Raw genomic sequence first — 19,193 nt, 5'->3', positions numbered from 1 at the left:
CACGCGCAGGGACTTCCATGAATCGCACGCGTGCGCGTGCGCCTCTTTTTTTACGCTTGCGCCTGCTTGCGCGTAGATTTTCAGCGCACGTTTGTTCCATGAATCGGCCCCTAAGAGTATCATGCTGAAACATGTTTGATTTTTAGGCGCGCGTTTAAAGAAGTTATCAATGTATTTTCCATCAGCCTAATTATTTCTAGCCACTCATCTGTTCTTGTCATTTTGCAGAAGTAATCGTGTCGCTGCTGGCTGCACAAAGATGATAAAGCATTATTACGCGATTTACGGGCTAGTTTTCAGTAGCCGAAATGATCAAAGAAACATCAGAGGCACCCCAGTGTTTAGTCGACTTTATTAACATCAAGGGTGCTGGGTCCCAAGTGCAGAACCACATTGGATCAAACCTTTCGCCTTGTCAATTGTTGCTGAACATTCGCTGCTTGGTTTTCGATCAGCCTATGCAAATAATTTCTCACTGCTTCCTCTGCAAACTCTAGATAAGGATAAGGGTATAATTCTGAGGGAGTTTTATATGCAGAATACATTTCGTTGTTTTACATTTGCACAGCAGATCTGCAAAAAACAACAGTGGCACCTAAAAGATATCCCTAAATGAAATCTTGTTTCTCTTTTTTTTCAGGTTTTATCCCCCCCCCACTGATCTTTGGTGCTGGAATCGACTCAACATGTCTGTTCTGGAGTACATTTTGTGGAGAGCAAGGAGCCTGTGCACTGTATGACAATGTTGCCTACCGATACCTGTATGTCAGCATTGCCATAACCCTGAAATCCTTGGCCTTCATCCTGTATACCACCACATGGCACTGCTTACGGAAAAACTATAAACGCTACATCAAGAATCACGAAGGCGGGCTCAGCTCCAGTGAGTTCTTCGCCTCCACTTTGACCTTGGACAAGCTTGGAAAAGACACTACCTCCAAAACCCAGCTCCAGAGGACAAAATTTATTTATAACCTTGAAGATCATGAATGGTGTGAGAACATGGAGTCTGTTTTATAGTAAACGACGAAGGACACCTAAGTGAAAATGGCCAGAAGAGGTTTACTTTTTTCAAAGAACGCTCTTGTAATTCAAACTCTGCCTCAGATTCAGGCTTATTTGCAGGATTCTGCATAAATATTTATGAATATAAACTCTGTTAAGGAGATGAAATTTAGAACAGAATGTTTTAAGTCCTTCAATTTACAAACATGTTGGAGGAAAACTGCATTACGGTGCAAATCCGTAGGTTCAACTGAGAGCCCCTTTGTATGCAAATCAAAATAAAAAGCAGGCAAATATGATATTAGTAGGTGAAACAAGAAAAGAAACTACATTCTGATTGTGATTCTCTAATATATTTATGACATGTGTGCTGCTGCAGGGAGATAGCACTGAATGGTTACCGTTCCAATCTGCTGCAGTGTCTATCCTTCTTACTGTAGAATTATAATGGAAAATGTTGAGAGAACTACCCACTTTTTCAACCACACCATCCTTTTCCAATGTTGATGCCAAAATCATTCCAACAATTGGGTAAATGAACGTTCCCCAGAGAGCTGTGCTTCAGCGTCAGTCCCCCCAAGTTTACATGCCTTTACCTCCTGATTGGTGGATTACATTAGAGCACGGGTCTATACGTTTAAGTCCAAATATATCTTCTAGTAATATTTATGCCTTTTTTAATAGCTATCCATTATGGCACGACGTGAAGGTACACGGGTTGTACGCTGTTTATTTTCTCGCTCATCTTTATCAAACCATGCAATAACTGTAAGCGTAATAAATCGCTACCTGGCTAATGCTGGTGAATTTGGCAAACCAGCAGGATATATGAATATGAATTGCAAAGCTTTAACAAGCCATCGCCTGTCTGTACGTTTTGCAGAACATATACTGTATCAAGTGATACTATGTTGATGGAGTGGCTGGAGAGTTAAGAAGCAATAGATCACGTGTTTTCCTTTCACGCTGGTTTGCAATGTGGAGCAATCTTGCAACGGTTTATGGATAGACCCAACGTTTAACTTATTGTGGGTTCCTTTAAGGGACACACCGCTGTCAACTGTTCACATTTCGATTTCCTACTAGGAACGAGTATACAATTTCCACCACATAATGAATGGTATGCAGTGATACACACATCTCTTAAGAAGAGAAACTTGACAAAAATATCTCCCAGCAATAGTCTCAACATAAAACCCTGAACTGAAACATTTACATGGACACTATGGGCCTCATTACACGGAAGGCGGTAATCCAGGGTGCTATTAGCGCCATGGCTCATGCCGGTAAAATACCGGCACCGCCTTGGCGGAAAGGGGATTTACCGCCCCATTCCAAGGTTGGTGGGGCGGTAAATCCCCCTTCCGCCATTGCCCTTCCCCATTCCCATTTCTGCCCCATAGGGCTCTATGGGAATGGGGAAGGCGCTAATTACGGTACCGCAAATTGCGGTGCCGTAATTAGCTCCGAGGTCCCTTAGCGGGTTGGTTTTTAACGCCTGCAAAAAGCAGGCGTTAAAGCACCAACCCGCTAAGGGACCTCGTAGTAAGGCAGTAATGGTTAACGGTCACCGTTACCATTAACGGTGGCCGTTAACCATTACCGCCTTCCGTGTAATGAGGCCCTATGTGTCAAACCTCTCTAAAAGTACCTGTCCACCAATTTGCAAAGACCTTTGTTTGAATAAGAAATAACCTAGTCCCAAAATAACTATCTACTTGATTTTGAGTTCTCGCAATTCTTTTCATGTCGACATTATGGAAAGAAAATATCAAGAGCATGTCAAGATCATTGCTGGTAGATGTTTGTGTCGAAATTATGATACCGCAATATTTTGGGTGGGGATATTATGACTTAGAATCATGCAATACCATTCAGACATCACAAAAAAGGAAATAAAATGGGTAGATCCACTCCTCTACCCACACACAGACGCCCATAAAACACAAACTCACCCTTACACCCTTGACTAAAAGGTGTTAATGTTTGAAATAAAAATATACTCAAACCCCAAATGAAAAGTAGGATTGTAACAGATTGGGTCACAAGATGTGGGACTTTGTTTCCAACTAAGTGACCAAATGAAGCATGCCTATAAGATTGGTTGTCACATGAATGTGTTGCCTGATTTCAAATTCCGGAAATTCTTTGTTTTGCTTTTTAATGCTTTCCGAGCTTAAAGGAAATATGTGAGTGCAGACTTAATTTAAAAAATATATTACAACTAAAAAATGTGCCAAATAGACAATCAATCTTGCTTTAATCGATTGATAAACAATAAAAGACTCTGAACCACATACTAGATCATTCCACAAATGAAACAAAATGGATTGACGTTAAGTGATGTTGTAATGTGTTGCAAGATAGAAGTGTGCATTTTAAACAGAAAGTTAAGAAGTGTATATTATATAATGTGGGCTAAAATGTTGTTCCATCTGTATATCAGGAAACACTTGGTCAATCGACAGGGAACAAACAGTTTCTTCTGAAAATATATAACTCACAAGCATAATGCATTGAAATCACATTACTTTAGCACTTTTACAAAAATAATGTTCCCTCAAACGCTACTTTACTCATGCCTCAAAGGTGTAGGGTCTCTAATATACATCTCTGAAGCAAGTCAGATATGCTAGCACAGAGTCAATATCAAAGGCTTAAAAGAGCAATTGTTGACCTAAATGGACAATTCACGATGCGATATTATGGAGGTGTGAAATTGCACATTTGAAAAGTATTAATTCTCCTACGGCAGCTTCTTCCATTAAATATGGGTTCAGGCAATGGACTGTTAGAATGAACAGTCTTTTTGGATACACATGTTTAAAAATAGGCATTCTCATACCAAAGCAATACATTTAAAAAGCATTAGCCAATGTTGATATGGTAATTCGAGAGGATTTGTAACTGAATAGTTTCAAGTGTGGACATAGTCACATTTTGTCTGATACTTTTTACGGGGATAATTGCTGCCAGTGAAGATACAGTAAAAGCTGTGTTCCCCACTCCATTAAGATGTGCTACACCATTGTCAGATCAAGAATTTCAAATATGTGGCTTGCTATGCAGTTATCTGCGATAGACAAGCTGTACATATTTTAATTATTGAAAGATTTAGAAAATGCCCACAATAGCTACTTTTTCAACAATGTGACCAAGAAGAACTTCAATTCAACAGATTGGAAGAAACCACAAATGTCACATTTCACCTTTTGGCTATTTATGTCAGGCTGTTATGCAACTCTATACAACCTAATGCGTGGGCAAGCAAGCACAAGAACACTGTGGCCCTTGTCATAACACTTTTGCAGCGATGCAGCTGTGCCAGCACTGAGTTTTTACATTATTGGGAAGATTTGGAGGGTAGCTTTTGTATTTGTTACTTTTGGGTGGACGGGTAGTGACAGGGCATGCGTTTCATAGCAAGGAAGACATCCTTTCCATCGTTCAGTGGGCTGGAACTTTACTTGAAATGTTGACCTTGATGCCAAAGGGGAATTGTTTGCTTGTTCAATTTTTAATGACAGGAACCAACCCACATTGTTTATTTGTTTTTTTTAACTGTGGGCTTTTCAAAAAATCTATATATATGTCAGATTAATGAGTCTCAAATCATTAGTATTTTAAACTGTTCCAAGAACTGCTCACTGGAGAAATGTAGACTCATTAGGTAATAACCATTTCAGAAGACTGTCTGCGGCAAAGCCTTTACATTCTTAAGAGACAAACAATTGTCTGTCACTGTTTTCCTGAGGGTTCACAACTCTTTCTCATATTCCAAATCCACCCAGTCTGTCTTGTGGGACCTAACACATTTTAAATGTTAACATTGTCACACTAGCCTCTGTCTTCTTAGTCGGGTTACAGAAAGAAAGTGATCCTTTTTTCTCAAGCTCATTGTAATCACCTGTAGAAAAACATTTCTTGAGCAAAGGAAAATGTCAACACTGATTGAGTCCCGCTTTCTGCAAAGACCAGTGACAAGCTTTGAAGCTTAGCAAACCTCTCACAAGCCGGGGCATGTCAATGCTGTAGCATGCTACTTGAAATATCCCTGTTGTGGCTCATTTCACTGTGTACTGTATTGGAAAGTAGGTCTCCGATACTCATCAGAGGTGTGCAATGCAAGTCAAGGTGGAATGCTTATTCCAGTGGACAATGTGATGAATGATTTGCAGTGAATGTTCATAGGGAATATTTGTTAATTTTGGAGAATGTTGCTAGTGGAATAATCAGTGTAGCAGATTTTACGTCAATAAGAATGCACATTTGTAACAAGGTTAGTGTGTCTCTCATGACGGCTACTGGAGTGGCGTGCAAGATAATATCATCTGTTTGTGTATTGTCTCCTGTGGGAGAATGTGATGCCAAGACCACGTATACTGTATCAATGACACAAAGCCAATGAATAAGGACTCATGGTGATATACTTTGAATGTTAGCGATGACATTCTGTTAGCAGATACATTTTAGTTCGACCAAAATCTATTGCAAGTGAATGAATGGCAAATGTTTAGCATTCACCAAACCAACTGAATGTGACCTTTTGGCATGAATGCATTCCTTTTGACATTAGCACTGGGAATCTGTGATTTGTACTCCAAGGAACTGGTCCGGTCAAACAGTGAATCAGAGGAAGTTGACGATCATGCGTTTCCGGGAATATAACTTGTACTTTGTGAGTCAATGTGCCCATATCTGACTGCTCTGCATGAGTGATTAGAAGCAACATCCAAGTCCAGAAAGGTCTGAGCTATGTCAGTGTTTTCTCTGGCAGTCTCTCTTGCAATGCTTGCCTGCTTCAAATAATCAATTCTCTGGGACCGTACTCAAATCTTTGCCAACGGGTCAAGAATTGACCATGACCACCTCAAAGCGGTGCCGCCTGCTTGAAAGATCTTTCTTTTTACTTATATTTTAATGCTTTGCATGCAGCTGTTTCTAACCAGGCAACATGTGCATGCACTGTCATGCATGCACATGATTCAACCAAGCAGGCAAAGAAAACAAAGTGCACATTTCCAGATATTTTATTGCATAAAACATATAATAAAAAAATCAAAGCTTCTGGCGTACACAGAAGTCTATTTTCAAATAATTCACAGAAAGGTTTGGGAGCCCTTCTACCGAGAACAAACACGGCCAAATAACCTGTTTGATAGGAAGGTGTGCACTTGGGAGGGTCTACAACCACGTTTTAGCTCACTGTTACTTTCACAGAGGCAAAATACCCATTATTTTTAAATAATGTACCGCGCAAGACGAGTGCCTTCCAAAACCAGCACACAGTTTTCTCTATCTAAAAATGCAGTCCATTTTGAGTCACTTGGAGACGTACTTTTAGGCTAACCCTGAGGCACCTACAGGGCACTGAATGCTTAACGTCATTGACGCTTAGCCGGGAGATGGGCGCTGGCTCCAAAGTCTGTCATCTACTTCATATGGAAACCATTCTGTTCCCTCTGCTCTGATGTTTTTGAAAAAATGTTTTGCATTATAGACTGTTGTCCGAGGAAACCTCCAATGGAATCACTGTTTTGACCTTGTAGAGGAGAGGTCCTGTTGTTTGCAAATACTGAACTGAACTGTTTCTGATGAGTGTTTTTCCCGTAATGCACCCTAATTTCAAACCCACCAACCCCATCTCTCTCTCTCTTTAGATATGTATACACCCAGCGCTCATTCTCGTGTACTCTCTCTCTCACATATCTCTTTTCCCCATGTTTTCTGACCAATCTACCACTCATCCTCTAACACTCTCTCGTTCTTAATCTCTCTGTACTTCAATTTCCCTCTCACTCTTTCTCCATCGTTTCCCATATGTCCATCTTCTCCTATTACCCTTAGTTCTCTTTGATCTATTCTGGTCTCTGTTCATCTCACTCTCTGGCTTGTTCTCTCTCACTCTTTCTCCATCGTTTCCCATATGTCCATCTTCTCCTATTACCCTTAGTTCTCTTTGATCTATTCTGGTCTCTGTTCATCTCACTCTCTGGCTTGTTCTCTCTAACGATGGTGGACTAGGGTTCCCTTCTGCTAACTGCACTCTAGACAACCCCCTTGGTTTTTCTAATTACATTACTGGCCATGCCCCTGCGATGTCTCTGTCTGTCTCTCCTTCTCTGTCTCTTCCCATCTCATCCCTCTCCATTTCCTTCTCTATTGCTCTCTATCTAACCCCTTCTCTTTCTCTCTCAGTCTCTATCTCCTCATTTCCCCTTCTCTGTCTCACTTTCTTTCCACCCCTATTCATTAATCACTGACTCTTAACCCTATAATGCATGTATTGGGTACACATGTTCCAATCTGATTGTCCCTCGCCGGGTACTAATCACTCTTAAGCCAATAATGCATGTATTGGGTAGACGCTAGAGTAAAGACGACGGCAGAGAATATCGTTCAGGCAGGGAGATTCACTTATCACTTGTCATTGCCGGGAGAACTGCAGGCAGGTGGAGTTGTATTTGGATAGGGGTTTTGTCATGTAATGTAAACAGCATTAGCACCTTTTGGCCGTAAGTACTGTTTTAATGATCTGAAGGAACTCAGAGCTAGTAGGGTGGCGCAAAATGTTTTTAGGTTAAGAAATTATTTTATTCATGGAGTCTCAATATTTAGTAACCAGAACTGTAACCTACCCAACAAGCCGAAGAGAGACAATAGTGAAAATTTGTATTGTTAACATTACATTTCACCGTATCTTTCTTTTATCATTGCAATTGTCATTTTGCAACTTTAGAATAATTTCCCTTCAGGCTTACCAATAAAGTTGATGCCCATTAATGGGGCCAGTGATGATTGCTTCCCCGCGTTATGTCCGCCAACGCGCCAATATTCAGGTCCCTCATCATTCAGGCTTGGAATTCAGGCAACAGATGCTCATACACTTTGATAAATATTTCACACTTGGGGTATCAATAACACACACAATAATCATTGAATCCAACCACATTGCTGCTTTTTTATTGTACCCACTCTGGCCACAATTCCATTAGCACTAAAATCTGTGTCCTCCTCCTATTCCTCGACACTTCTGTCTTCCTTCCAACTCAGCCATTCTCTGATACATGCTGCCTGTCCGCAACCATTCCCATGTAACCTGCCCCTTACACGGCACCATCATGCCAGATTGCAGTGGCATTTTATCATAACATATTTGGCAGTGTCTTTGGTAGCAATTTGACAGTATTTGTGGGCTGACAAAAGATCACTTGCACGTTCTGAATGCTCACAAAGCCTAGTGGTATGCCTCTTTCTTTCTCTTCATTGTTAGTATATTTGCCTTTCGTTCCCATGTTACCTTCCTGCTGCCCTGGTGGGCGCTCTGAAACACAATTTACTTGATGTATAATCGCCTTACAAATGCACGATTAAATAAATAAATAAAAAACCACATTCAACGTGGCATCCTCCTTTAAAACCCTGACAAAGCTCTTGGGCAGAAACACACCTAAGAATGAGCAGCCTTAATTCACTCACTCAAGCAAGGGTCGAGGTCGGGATCGGGGGCGTGAGTTGGCAATTATAAATCCAGGCAAGGTTGGAAGAGGGCTCTTCAGAGGTCGTGTCTAGACCATCCCACGAATCCCCAATGTGTCCTCACTTCGAAACCGTTCACTCAGATTGGGAGATGCTGTCATCAAGGGAATACAGAGCCCCCCTCCTGCCATGGGGTTTCCCTCCCAGTGCCCAGGCCTTTTTTGGTGATTTCGGTATTTCACCATGCAAAGCCTTCTAACATTTTCTTCATCATTAACCCCTTAAGTGCCAAGGACGAGCTATCTCGACCTTGGCACTGGGGAGGTAATCTGAAGGACGAGATACCTTGTCCTTGGCACTTAAGGGGTTAAAGGAAATGGATGAGGAGAAGTGCCGATAATGCACATACCCCGTCTAAGGCACCTAGCTAGGAGAGTTGCAGAACCACTGCCAGCATAACAGAGTTCAATTGTGCCAATGCTACCTCTAGCACATTTATTATGAATATTTGTTTATCACAAATCAATGTTGAATGTGATTGTAACAAATTTCCAAATCCAACTATCTGATCACTTAAAACTTGGTGAACAGTCTATGAAGAGCAGCCAAAATGCAGTGCCAAACCAGAATGAACTGGCCATTGTTTAAAAGCGTGTACACTTCATGGTTTTAAAAGGTAGGCGCTTGATAATGAATCAGACATTGTCTATTTCTTTTTCACCAGTGAGTGCAATGCTCATTCTGTATGCCCTGTGTTTTAGAATGGTTCCATCCAACTTTCTGTCCCTTGCATACAATACGAATAATAATAATTTAGCATTTATGTAGCGCTACAAACCCTCGGGTATCTGAGCGCTGCTTATTATTACCCACGGTGTCTGGTGCTCATTTATCAGCCTGGAAAGGATGAAAGGCTAAGTTTGGCCCTGCCGGGATTCGAACCTGCGTCAGAGCGAGCGCTGTACTTACTGTGTTATCGGAATGCTGACGCTGTTCACTCAATGCTAATGATATCATGCTTTTATGAAATGCTTCAGAACGAGGTTCTTGTGCTTCTAAGTACTGTAATAATAGCTGTTAAAATGACCCATTTGTGCGGCGCCTAGCAAAGTGTTGAGTGTGAGAATGGCAAGCTTTCACCTTTCGGACTAGAGGAGGCTGGGTGTGCCTCTACAACGTCATCACAAGAAAAGTTAGGAAGCCAAAAATGAGTTACAGTTTAACTAAAATATTTGTGTCTGCTTATAAAATGAGATTCCTTCTAGCAATTGTGATGGTGTTCACAATGTATAAGCTTTAAGTTATGTTGCATATTTGCACACTTTTTTTTACTGTCACCCCTTCTGATTTTTACTTGAATATTGTTCTCGAAATGTTTGCATGGTTTTCCCATGATTTATGATTATTTTCATTCCACCATAATGACAGTGCAGAGGGGATGTGACACAGCACTTCGGGCTGGACTACCCCTCTGGGGGGTGGGGCCAGGCCTGTTTTGCATATGGTCTTAGCTCCTTAAGTAATGGCTTAGCAGGCGAAGAACGATGGTCTGGAGGGTCACCCAGAGCAATGCCAGAGGTTACGATTAGTTCAAAACCTTCCAGCCATCACCTCTTTTGTTTTGCTTTGGTCACCCCAAGTGGGACAGTGTATGCCCAGACGTGGGTCCCGTGCCTGCTGGGCCTAGAGACCCAGGCTACTCCTCACTGATGAGGCCCAACAAGGCTGAAACATGTTTGGGGATGCTTGTGGTCTCGTGCAGAAGGGTTGTGACCTAGCAGTTTGGGCTGGACTGCCCCTTTTGGGGAGGGACCAAGCCTGATTTGCATATGGTATTTCCCCTTCTGTAATGGCTTTGCAGGCTGAAGAACAATGGTCTGGAGGGTTGCCCAGAGCAATGCCAGAGGTTAGGATTCATTCTAAACCTTCTAGCCATCACCTATTTTTTTCACCTGAATAACATGTCATATTCTATAATAAACCCATTTTCCATATCTGATATTACTAGAATAGTTTTTTGAATGGGCAGATTCACAAAAGGTTTCATCCATTTGCCCATTCCATGTATGTGAGCAAAACACCTGCATCCTGCTGTTGACTAGTTCACAAAAGCGAATATGCCCCCTACAAAATTGCTTTTAAACTAGCCGATTCCCTTATTTGGATGTGTCCACAAGCAGGAAGCAGGCAGGGGTTTCACAGAACCAGATGCATCCAGATTGTCAGCAGGATCTGCTTAGAGCTCGGTTTCCCAGGCCGGCTAGGCTCAGCGGAAAGCACAATACTAAAAAGTGGAGACCGATATGGCAAAAAGCCCTTGCAAAGTAGCCGCCACCAAGCTTGTGCCATTCATCTATTTATACTGTAATCATCTTTTTGTAGCAAAGCACTCAAACATTGAAGCTTACTTTAATATGCCCTGCTTCATCTTAGCACTCCCTTCCGATTCATGGATACAGATGTTGCATTTATACCTTACCGGAGGGTAATTAACACATCTGGATTGTCTAATGGGAGCGCACAAGCTTACTCCCTTAGTTATTCCTACGTCTTACAACTTGCTAGGCCGTCTTCTGAACCCTTAACCGCTGGTGATGTAACCTGAGGATTACTACTGTGCCTCTACTAGAGTAATCCAGATATGTTAATTAACATCAAATAACAGACAAAGGTTACAATTGTATCCCAGTGGCAGAAGGTAGCACTAAGATTAACCTCAGCATGAGTGAGTACACTTGAAGGATTCATATGGACCACAACTTGCCCTATGAGCCTGAGGATTAATACTGTGCCTCTACTAGAGACATCCAGATGTGTTCATTAACATCAAATCAGAGAAACAGGTTACAAGTGTATCCCGGTGGCAGAAGGTAGCATTAAGATTAACCTCAGCAGGAGAGAGTAGGCTTGAAGTATTCATATGGACCACACCTTTCCCTATGAGCCTGAGGATTAATACTGTGCCTCTACTAGAGACATCCAGATGTGTTCATTAACATCAAATCAGAGAAACAGGTTACAAGTGTATCCCGGTGGCAGAAGGTAGCACTAAGATTAACCTCAGCACGACAGAGTAGGCTTGAAGGAAGTAAATAACTAGAGCAGAGTGGGCCTGCAAATGTAGCCTGTGCAATTCACAGGGCCTATTTCATGGAACGTTTAGCATGGTGCAAAGTGACAGTGACCGGGTACAAAGTCACTTTGCACTTTAAAAATACACTTTGCACCGTCCAGTGAATCAGGGTGATTTTGGCAGTGTAAAGTCACTTTGCACCAGTGCAAGGTCACTTTGCAACACGCTAAAAGGTCTATGAATTAAGCCCCACGTCATGATACATGGTATCCACGATTTACAGGTCATGGGCGTGGACAGTCGACAGGCACTTTACCGGACCACCCGACTACGGGAGTGCCGGTGGGGCACCTGGGTTTCCTCCAGCTAAATGCTGGAGGGAAGCCAGGCCCCCTACCAGCCAAAAAAGCCCTTGATACCACCACCGGCAATGCCCCACATGAAGTCCTATGGGACTCCATGAATGAGGATCAACACTGCTCCCCCGGCACCCGCAATCTGGCAGCAATCCCGGGTGCCGGAAACGCCATCCACATTTGCTGGTATCCTGGTGGCTCTACCGCCAGGATACCAGCAGCATCGGAATGAGGCCCATAGAATGGAACAAAACAATTACTACATCTGTCAGTTTGTGCAATTCATTGTAGACGTCTAAAAATAAAATCAGTACTTAAACAAAAACAAATCATGATTTTCAAAAATGATCTGGAATTCACAAATCATTGATAATGAATAAGGAGGTTGACCTGCATGTTCCCAACTGTTTAGCAAGGCAGGCAATGTACTATCAAGTCAGAATGGTGTTCCATGGTACACATGTCTTCAAGCATCAGATGCAACCTGTGGATGTGTTGATTAAGAATGTTATCTCCACATGGAGAGAACCCGAATGAGGATGCCTCTTCATTCGTGTTGCAGAAGTGACAGAGTCATTGAGTGTTTAATTGGATCTGCGTTATTGGTTGGAGGTCTTGTCATAGTAACACATCCTATTCTCCTGGGCCCATTCAATGTGTAGTGCCATCATGAATTCGTTTTGTCCACCCAAACTGTGAGATGACACTAAAGGACCATATTATATATGTTATCCGTTATGTAGCGTTCTTATTACATACTGACTAGCCCACGTGATATGCATCTATGTATACTATGCATAAGTGGCTTGTTTAAGCATCTATGTATATTATGCATACGTGGCTTGTTTATACATCTATGCATACTATGCATAAGTGGCTTGTTTATGCATCTATGTATACTATGCATAAGTGGCTTGTTTAAGCATCTATGTATACTATGCATACGTGGCTTGTTTATGCATCTATGCATACTATGCATAAGTGGCTTGTTTATGCATCTATGTATACCATGCATAAGTGGCTTCTTTAAGCATCTATGTATACTATCCATCGTGGCTTGTTTATACATGTATGCACACTATGCATAAGTGGCTTGTTTATGCATCTATGTATACAATGCATAAGTGGCTTGTTTATGCATCTATGTATACTATGCATAAGTGGCTTGTTTATGCATCTATGTATACAATGCATAAGTGGCTTGTTTATGCATATATGTATACTATGCATAAGTGGCTTGTTTATGCATCTATGTATACAATGCATAAGTGGAATGTTTATACATCTATGCATACTTTGCAAACGTGGCGGCTTGTCATTCACCTTTGCCATTCCCATAAGCTTAGCATTCCTTTTTTAGTACATGGCTTAGGTTGATTAAGCATGGCATGAAAACATTTGAATTGCTGAAAGCGGGGCGTGGAACATTGCTGTGTCCTATTTGGTAGATTATAGTAAATGATAGGCAAACTATACTTCATTTATGGTATTGGGTAAGCGGGGTGTCCTTTTAAATACCACATTTTAAAAGATTTCAGTTTTGCAGAAGTTCTGAGTTTGTTTAGTTGCTCTGTGCAGAGAGCAGCTAACAATGAACATGTTTTTATGTGTCTGTGTCTTTTTTTTTGATTTTCCAAAGAAACTGGGCTGCTCATTAAACAAAGTAGTTTCGTTAAATAAGTTCACAGCTGTTCCCTGTAAAGGCCAGCACACATTGTGCATCGAGAAGCTGCTTGCACGGAGAGCGAATCGCATGCTGCATTTTGAATACTTAAGTGTTTATAAGTGTTTATCATGGTTGAAGAACAATGGCGGCTGATTCAAAAAGCTTTATTTGGTGACAATTGATTTGCGACTTATTCAAAAAAGAAGCTATTAGTGGCTAGATGCAGTTAAAATTAATATATGCAAATCGTGCTTGAGTTGCACAATTTGCTCACGTACCGGGACGATTCTTGGAATATTTGCCCGGTTCAAAGTGAATTCGCACTGCTGAAAATTGACTTTGCACTGCCGGCACAAACCGTGATTCATGGAACCGTGCAAAATGTATTTTTGCTGTGCAAAGTCATTTTGTACTGCAGAAATGACCAAGCGCTGACGTTGCCCGGACTTTGCACTGCCAAAAATACTCTTTGCACAGTTCCATGAATCAGGGTTTGTGTCGGCAGAGCAGGGGTCACTTTTCAACATTGCAAATTCACTTCAAACCGTGCAAATATTCCATGAATCGGGCCCAAGTCTACAACTTGATTGGTGGGACGAGGAAGAATCTATATTAACACCCACGTACCATGCAAAATCGATGTTCTTAATGGAAGAGTGGCAACTACAAGGCAATGCAACTGAGGGGCTCATCTACAAACTGCTATCTGGTCACTGCATTGACCACCAAAGCATGAACAGCCAAACCATATAGAAAAAAAAGCATCTAAAAAAGCATCTAATGCATTTTTTTAGATGGTGAAGGGTTTAGTTTAATAAGAATTGGGTTTTAAGGCTAAAAAAAGGGTCTTTGGGGGTAACCTCCCCATTATTTTTTTATTTTATTTTTTAAAAATGCATTAGATGTTTTTTTTTAGATGCAACTTGTTAGATGGTATGGCATTAGATGCTTTGACTGTCGATGGAATGACTATAAACCCTACATACTAGCGGGTTATTCTGATTCACAAAGAAACAGCAATGCGTGGCCTTCCTGTTGCTCTCTTCCTCCTTTACGATAAGGTGCAACTCCAATTTGGCCAACAGACAAACCAGCAGGAGGGCATTTTACTTTGTGTACAATTTTCCTTAAAATTGGTTGACTTTCTCCAAAGTTTGTCACAACTTTCAGTAAAAAGTACACACATTTTGTTTTGCACTTTTCACCTTCCAATGTTGCATTTTATGTCCAGATATTTGCATGGAGCGCAAATTAGGCATGGCTCGTTTGGGATTCTTGGTGAATGACCATGTGCAAGAATTTCCGGCAATGCAAATTGTGCCCGCTGCAGTTTGCATGCACAAATGTGTTGGTAAATTGGATCCAAAACGTCCAATTGTGCCTAGAAACACTTGTGTACAGGCGCGTTATAAATGACTTGTCATATCATATCGTATTGTCCAGCCTGATATTCCAGGTATCCTGCAATCTATATTTACTTACTTTATAACACTTCAGGGATATGACAACACAATCCCTCGGCAATTATGGGGTTTTCAATAAAATACAGAGAGACCCTTAAGGTTTTTTGATTGAAATCCACCAACACTGTATCAGCAGCAACTTTAAGCTGCCCCCTCTACTGCTACCAACTTCCCAACCCAGCACACCTCTTGCACATCCATGTGCACCAAAAGGCCATTCAAATGGCAGAAGCTGTGCTATTTAAGATGGAATAATAATAATAGAGTTCATAGTTCTGTGCCATTTCAGGTAAATATAACATATAGATTACAATCAACCTGAGGGTAAGGGCCTCATCACGGGTTTGGCGGTAACCCTTAAATCTGGCGGTAGCGCTGTTACCGCTGGATTTAAAGGTCTGCCAAATCAGGGTTTTCGGTGGATTTCTCCCCAGCTCTGAGCTGGGGGGAAATCCACCGAAAAATCGCGCTCATACCGCCGGCGGGAAATCCGCCGGCGGTATGAGCATGAAATTTCCCCATTGAGCCCAATGGGGAATGGGGCATTCCCGAATGGGCTCAATGGGGAATGGGGATTTCCAAATCCGCCAAACCCGTGATCCGGCGCTAATAGCGCCGGTGGGTTTGACGGTAGGGCAGATAGCGCCAGCGCTATTAGCGCCGGCGTTACCGCCCAACTCGTGATGAGGCCCTAAGTGAGAAAAAAGAAGGATAGCTGCTGAGTGCTGTTGTATTCCCATAGTGCCTTACAGAGAATTCTATACTCTACTGCATTGTACTTTACAATCCTGTAAATAACGTAAATAGTCTGTTAGTAAGGTTTTGATATCACGTTTAAGCAATCTGTTCGTTCGGTATTAGCATAATTGACCTAAAAACATTTGACCTAAAACATGTCATTGAATTTTTCTTAACCTTTTTTCCTGCCAAATTTAATTAAATATATGTAGGGAGTGGGCAAGGGTATAGATTAAATTGAGGGGAAGTACAGGGTTTGAGAGGGATCTCCCCCCGCATTTTAGACTGAAAGAAAGGTCAAATAAATTTGATCAAATGTGATTAGTTCAAATGTTTGAAGTCAAATAGACCCAAACCGTTCATTCTTTCTCTCTGTTGCTATGTGGCTTTAACATGTCTTATGTGTGTCCTGCCCTGCTTGTACCACCGTTAGGGCCATGTTATTGCTACTAATCTGTCTGAGACATGGAAGGTCCTTATCAACATTCAGCACTGCTTTAGTGCAGGCCTCGAATACGATCTTGACAACATCTAAAGCAGGTTGTGTGTGTTTCGACATTAACTAAAATTCAAGTCACAATACTGTGTGATTTTAAAGAGACTGTTTACCAGAATGCACCTCTCCATCGGACACCTACCAATTCCAATTCTTGAAATCCTTATACTGTTTTTCTGTACAATTGTTTCACATTTTAATTGCACAAAAAAATCATTCAGTTGTAAACAAAGGAAAAAGCATATCTTTAGGTTTTATGTTTGTTCGGCAAAGAATGTGTTTTTTGGCACTCCAAAGGGGGTAAGATGACCTGTACAAATGTGTGTGCCCGGTGTCATTGTAAGTCTGTACCGGATGCAGTGTCAATTAGAGGGTCCATCAAATGTATTATTAACCCCACCAATTGATGGTGACAGCTCTTGCCATAATTAAAGGTAACAGTAAACCTGTGAAATGTGTACCTCCCTTTCATCAGGATATGCATAGAAAGAAGAACTCGTTTTTGAGTTGTGTACATTTGCCAAATGCCTGAATCTTCATGACAGAAATATTCTTATTTTTACTTGAACTTTGTTTAGAAAACCAAATTGTGGATTCAATAAGCATAAACATTATTTTTATTTTTGAAAGAATGTAATTTATACATTGAATATTTAGCAGCCCTGTGTATGAACATGGAACCAGAACCGAACGCAGCCTTTTCTGGAACTCTCTCCTCAGCATGTAATGACCCCTTCCTGTTACTAAATCGAAGGGCAAGATGTGTGTGGACATAATAAACATGTTGTTGTTATGATTGGTCATGTTAGGGGCCTGTTAACAGCACGCCTAAAAAAAGGACATTCTCAAAAATCACACTGTTCAGTTAAAAAAGAAATACTCAATATATTTTGGGTGCAGCATTGTGTATTTTTTCAGCTTATTTTTCCAGAGAAACAGTTTAGAAATAGGTGATGTGAAATACATGAACTTGCTGTAACTTATAATAAAGGCACTATTTTCATTCTTGATTTGGCTTGTTGGATAATGTTCATTGTGTCGAAGAGCCACATCTTTGCTTCCCACATCTTAGATACAGATACTTAGAAACTATTGGTGATTGCCCTATAAGCCCTTTGCCTCCAACTGAGGATTTTGCAATATATGAAGACTATAAGGAGGCAGACAATTAAAGGCTACTTTTCACCAAGGGTAACTTCAGAAAAGAAATGCTCTTTTCATAGGAGGTTTGCACCAGATGATAATTTAAAATGATGGAATTGCAGTTTGTTAATACTACGTTCAAAATATCGAAGGCACAGATTTATTGCTGAGTTAAATGCCAAACAAATGGGGCTGAGATATTTGTGTAGCACATGCAACTGGATGACATTAGCCATTTGAACCCCAAAAGTCCAGATAATATAGCGTTAACACGCGATCCGGCGGGCCAGATTAGGTGTTAATGGCCCAGGACCTGAACAAAGTAGGGCTTTAAAAGATGGTGCTCAGCCGATAACACCCGATACGGCACATCGGAAAGGGTGTTCATTCTATCAGCACACTGTATTGCCAATCAGGTAACCCGGAGTGCTGAGAGCATTGTGTTTTGATTGAATGAACGGGACACCACGCAGCTTCCCGTTCATTCAGTGGCCCTCATTACAAATCAGGCGGTGGACCATTGTGCTATTAGCACTATGGTCCATGCCGGATTCCGCCATGGTGGATGGCGGAATTACCGCCCCATTCCAAGGTGAGTGGGGCTGTAATTCCCCATTCACCATTTGCCCTTCCCCATTCCCATTTTTGCCCCATAGGGCATAATGGGGATGGGGAAGGTGCTAATTACGGCACCGTAAATTACGATGCCGTAATTAGCACCAAGGTCGCTTAGCGCCTTGGACTTTAACGCCTGCAAAAATCAGGGGTTAAAGTGTGAATCAGGCGTTAAGGGTTTAACGGCGCCAACGCTTTTTACGGCGCCAGTAACCCTTTAATGCCTGACTTGTAATGAGGGTCAATCAAAATACTGTACCTTGATGGCCGCCAGAGAGCCATACCGAGCCCTTCTTCCATTTCTGTGGTGGCCTGGAAGGAGCGCAGAGGCAGCAGCAGAGGCAGTGGGCCAGGCCACCGCCATCGAAACAAAAGTTAAGTGGGGGGGGAGTTGGGAGGGAGTAAAAAAATGCTTAAGGGAAGGGAGAATGGGAGATTAGCAGTTTCAGCCCACGATCCAAGCAATTTGATTGGTTGCCTCTCCCACAGAGTTGCTGATAGCCCATGTTTTCTACTCAGTGTTGTTTTCGATCATCTTCCTCCCATTCCTAGGACAGTGTGAAAACTCCACTGTTGGAGGAGATGTTGTCCAGTTGCTACTTTTCCTAAATTTGCATCCTCAAGACCTTTGTTTTAAACATAGCTTAGGAACTTGTCCAAACGGAATTTCATTTTTGGACACATGCCACCTTTACCTCACATTGTATATGTTACAGATCTAACAATGTCATGTAATGGCTGGTATTGCAACAATTACAAGCCAGCTAACTATTTCATTTATTTGTTTATTTTATTTATTGGATATTTGTAAGGCCCCTATACAAAACATGACGTTTCAAGGCGCCACTAGACAAAAAAGGAGGGGAACAAGATTACAATATGATAGGTTATTTATAGCGCGCTTAATACCCAGAGGTTGCTAAGCGCGTACCGGGGGATCGAACCTGTGTTGCTCCATGTCGTCTTGTTTCCCAGGCGAGCACATTGCCCGTGAGCCATCCTCCGGAGACGTATAATAGCAGTTCTACTAGGCCTTGTGACATTTGAATTGTGCAAGTGCATTAACACGTGGTGTGGGGGAAGGGAGGTGCCAGTCTGTGTGAAGTGCTAGGGTGGTAACGGAAGTGCAGGGTATAGAGGAGAGAATGCAATGAAGGGG

At 41.7% G+C, this 19,193-nt stretch overlaps 1 protein-coding gene across 2 annotated transcripts in view; it reads left to right on the top strand.

Moving 5' to 3' along the window:
* Positions 1 to 17,286, top strand: part of SLCO3A1 (solute carrier organic anion transporter family member 3A1) — a 677,321-nt gene extending 660,035 nt beyond the window's left edge. For both annotated transcript variants that reach the window (XM_069625078.1, XM_069625077.1), the window contains one exon: positions 641 to 17,286. In XM_069625078.1, coding sequence (XP_069481179.1) covers positions 641 to 1,020 — 380 coding nt within the window. In that variant the 3' untranslated portion in view covers positions 1,021 to 17,286. The remainder of the gene's footprint in view (positions 1 to 640) is intronic.
* Positions 17,287 to 19,193: the final 1,907 nt, after the last annotated feature.

Source organism: Ambystoma mexicanum, chromosome 11, assembly GCF_040938575.1.
Source record: "Ambystoma mexicanum isolate Mex_15411 chromosome 11, UKY_AmexF1_1, whole genome shotgun sequence".
NCBI classification, from domain to species: Eukaryota; Metazoa; Chordata; class Amphibia; order Caudata; family Ambystomatidae; genus Ambystoma; species Ambystoma mexicanum.
The sequence above is the reverse complement of the archived record's forward strand: the minus strand, read 5'-3'. Positions and strand labels throughout refer to the sequence as shown.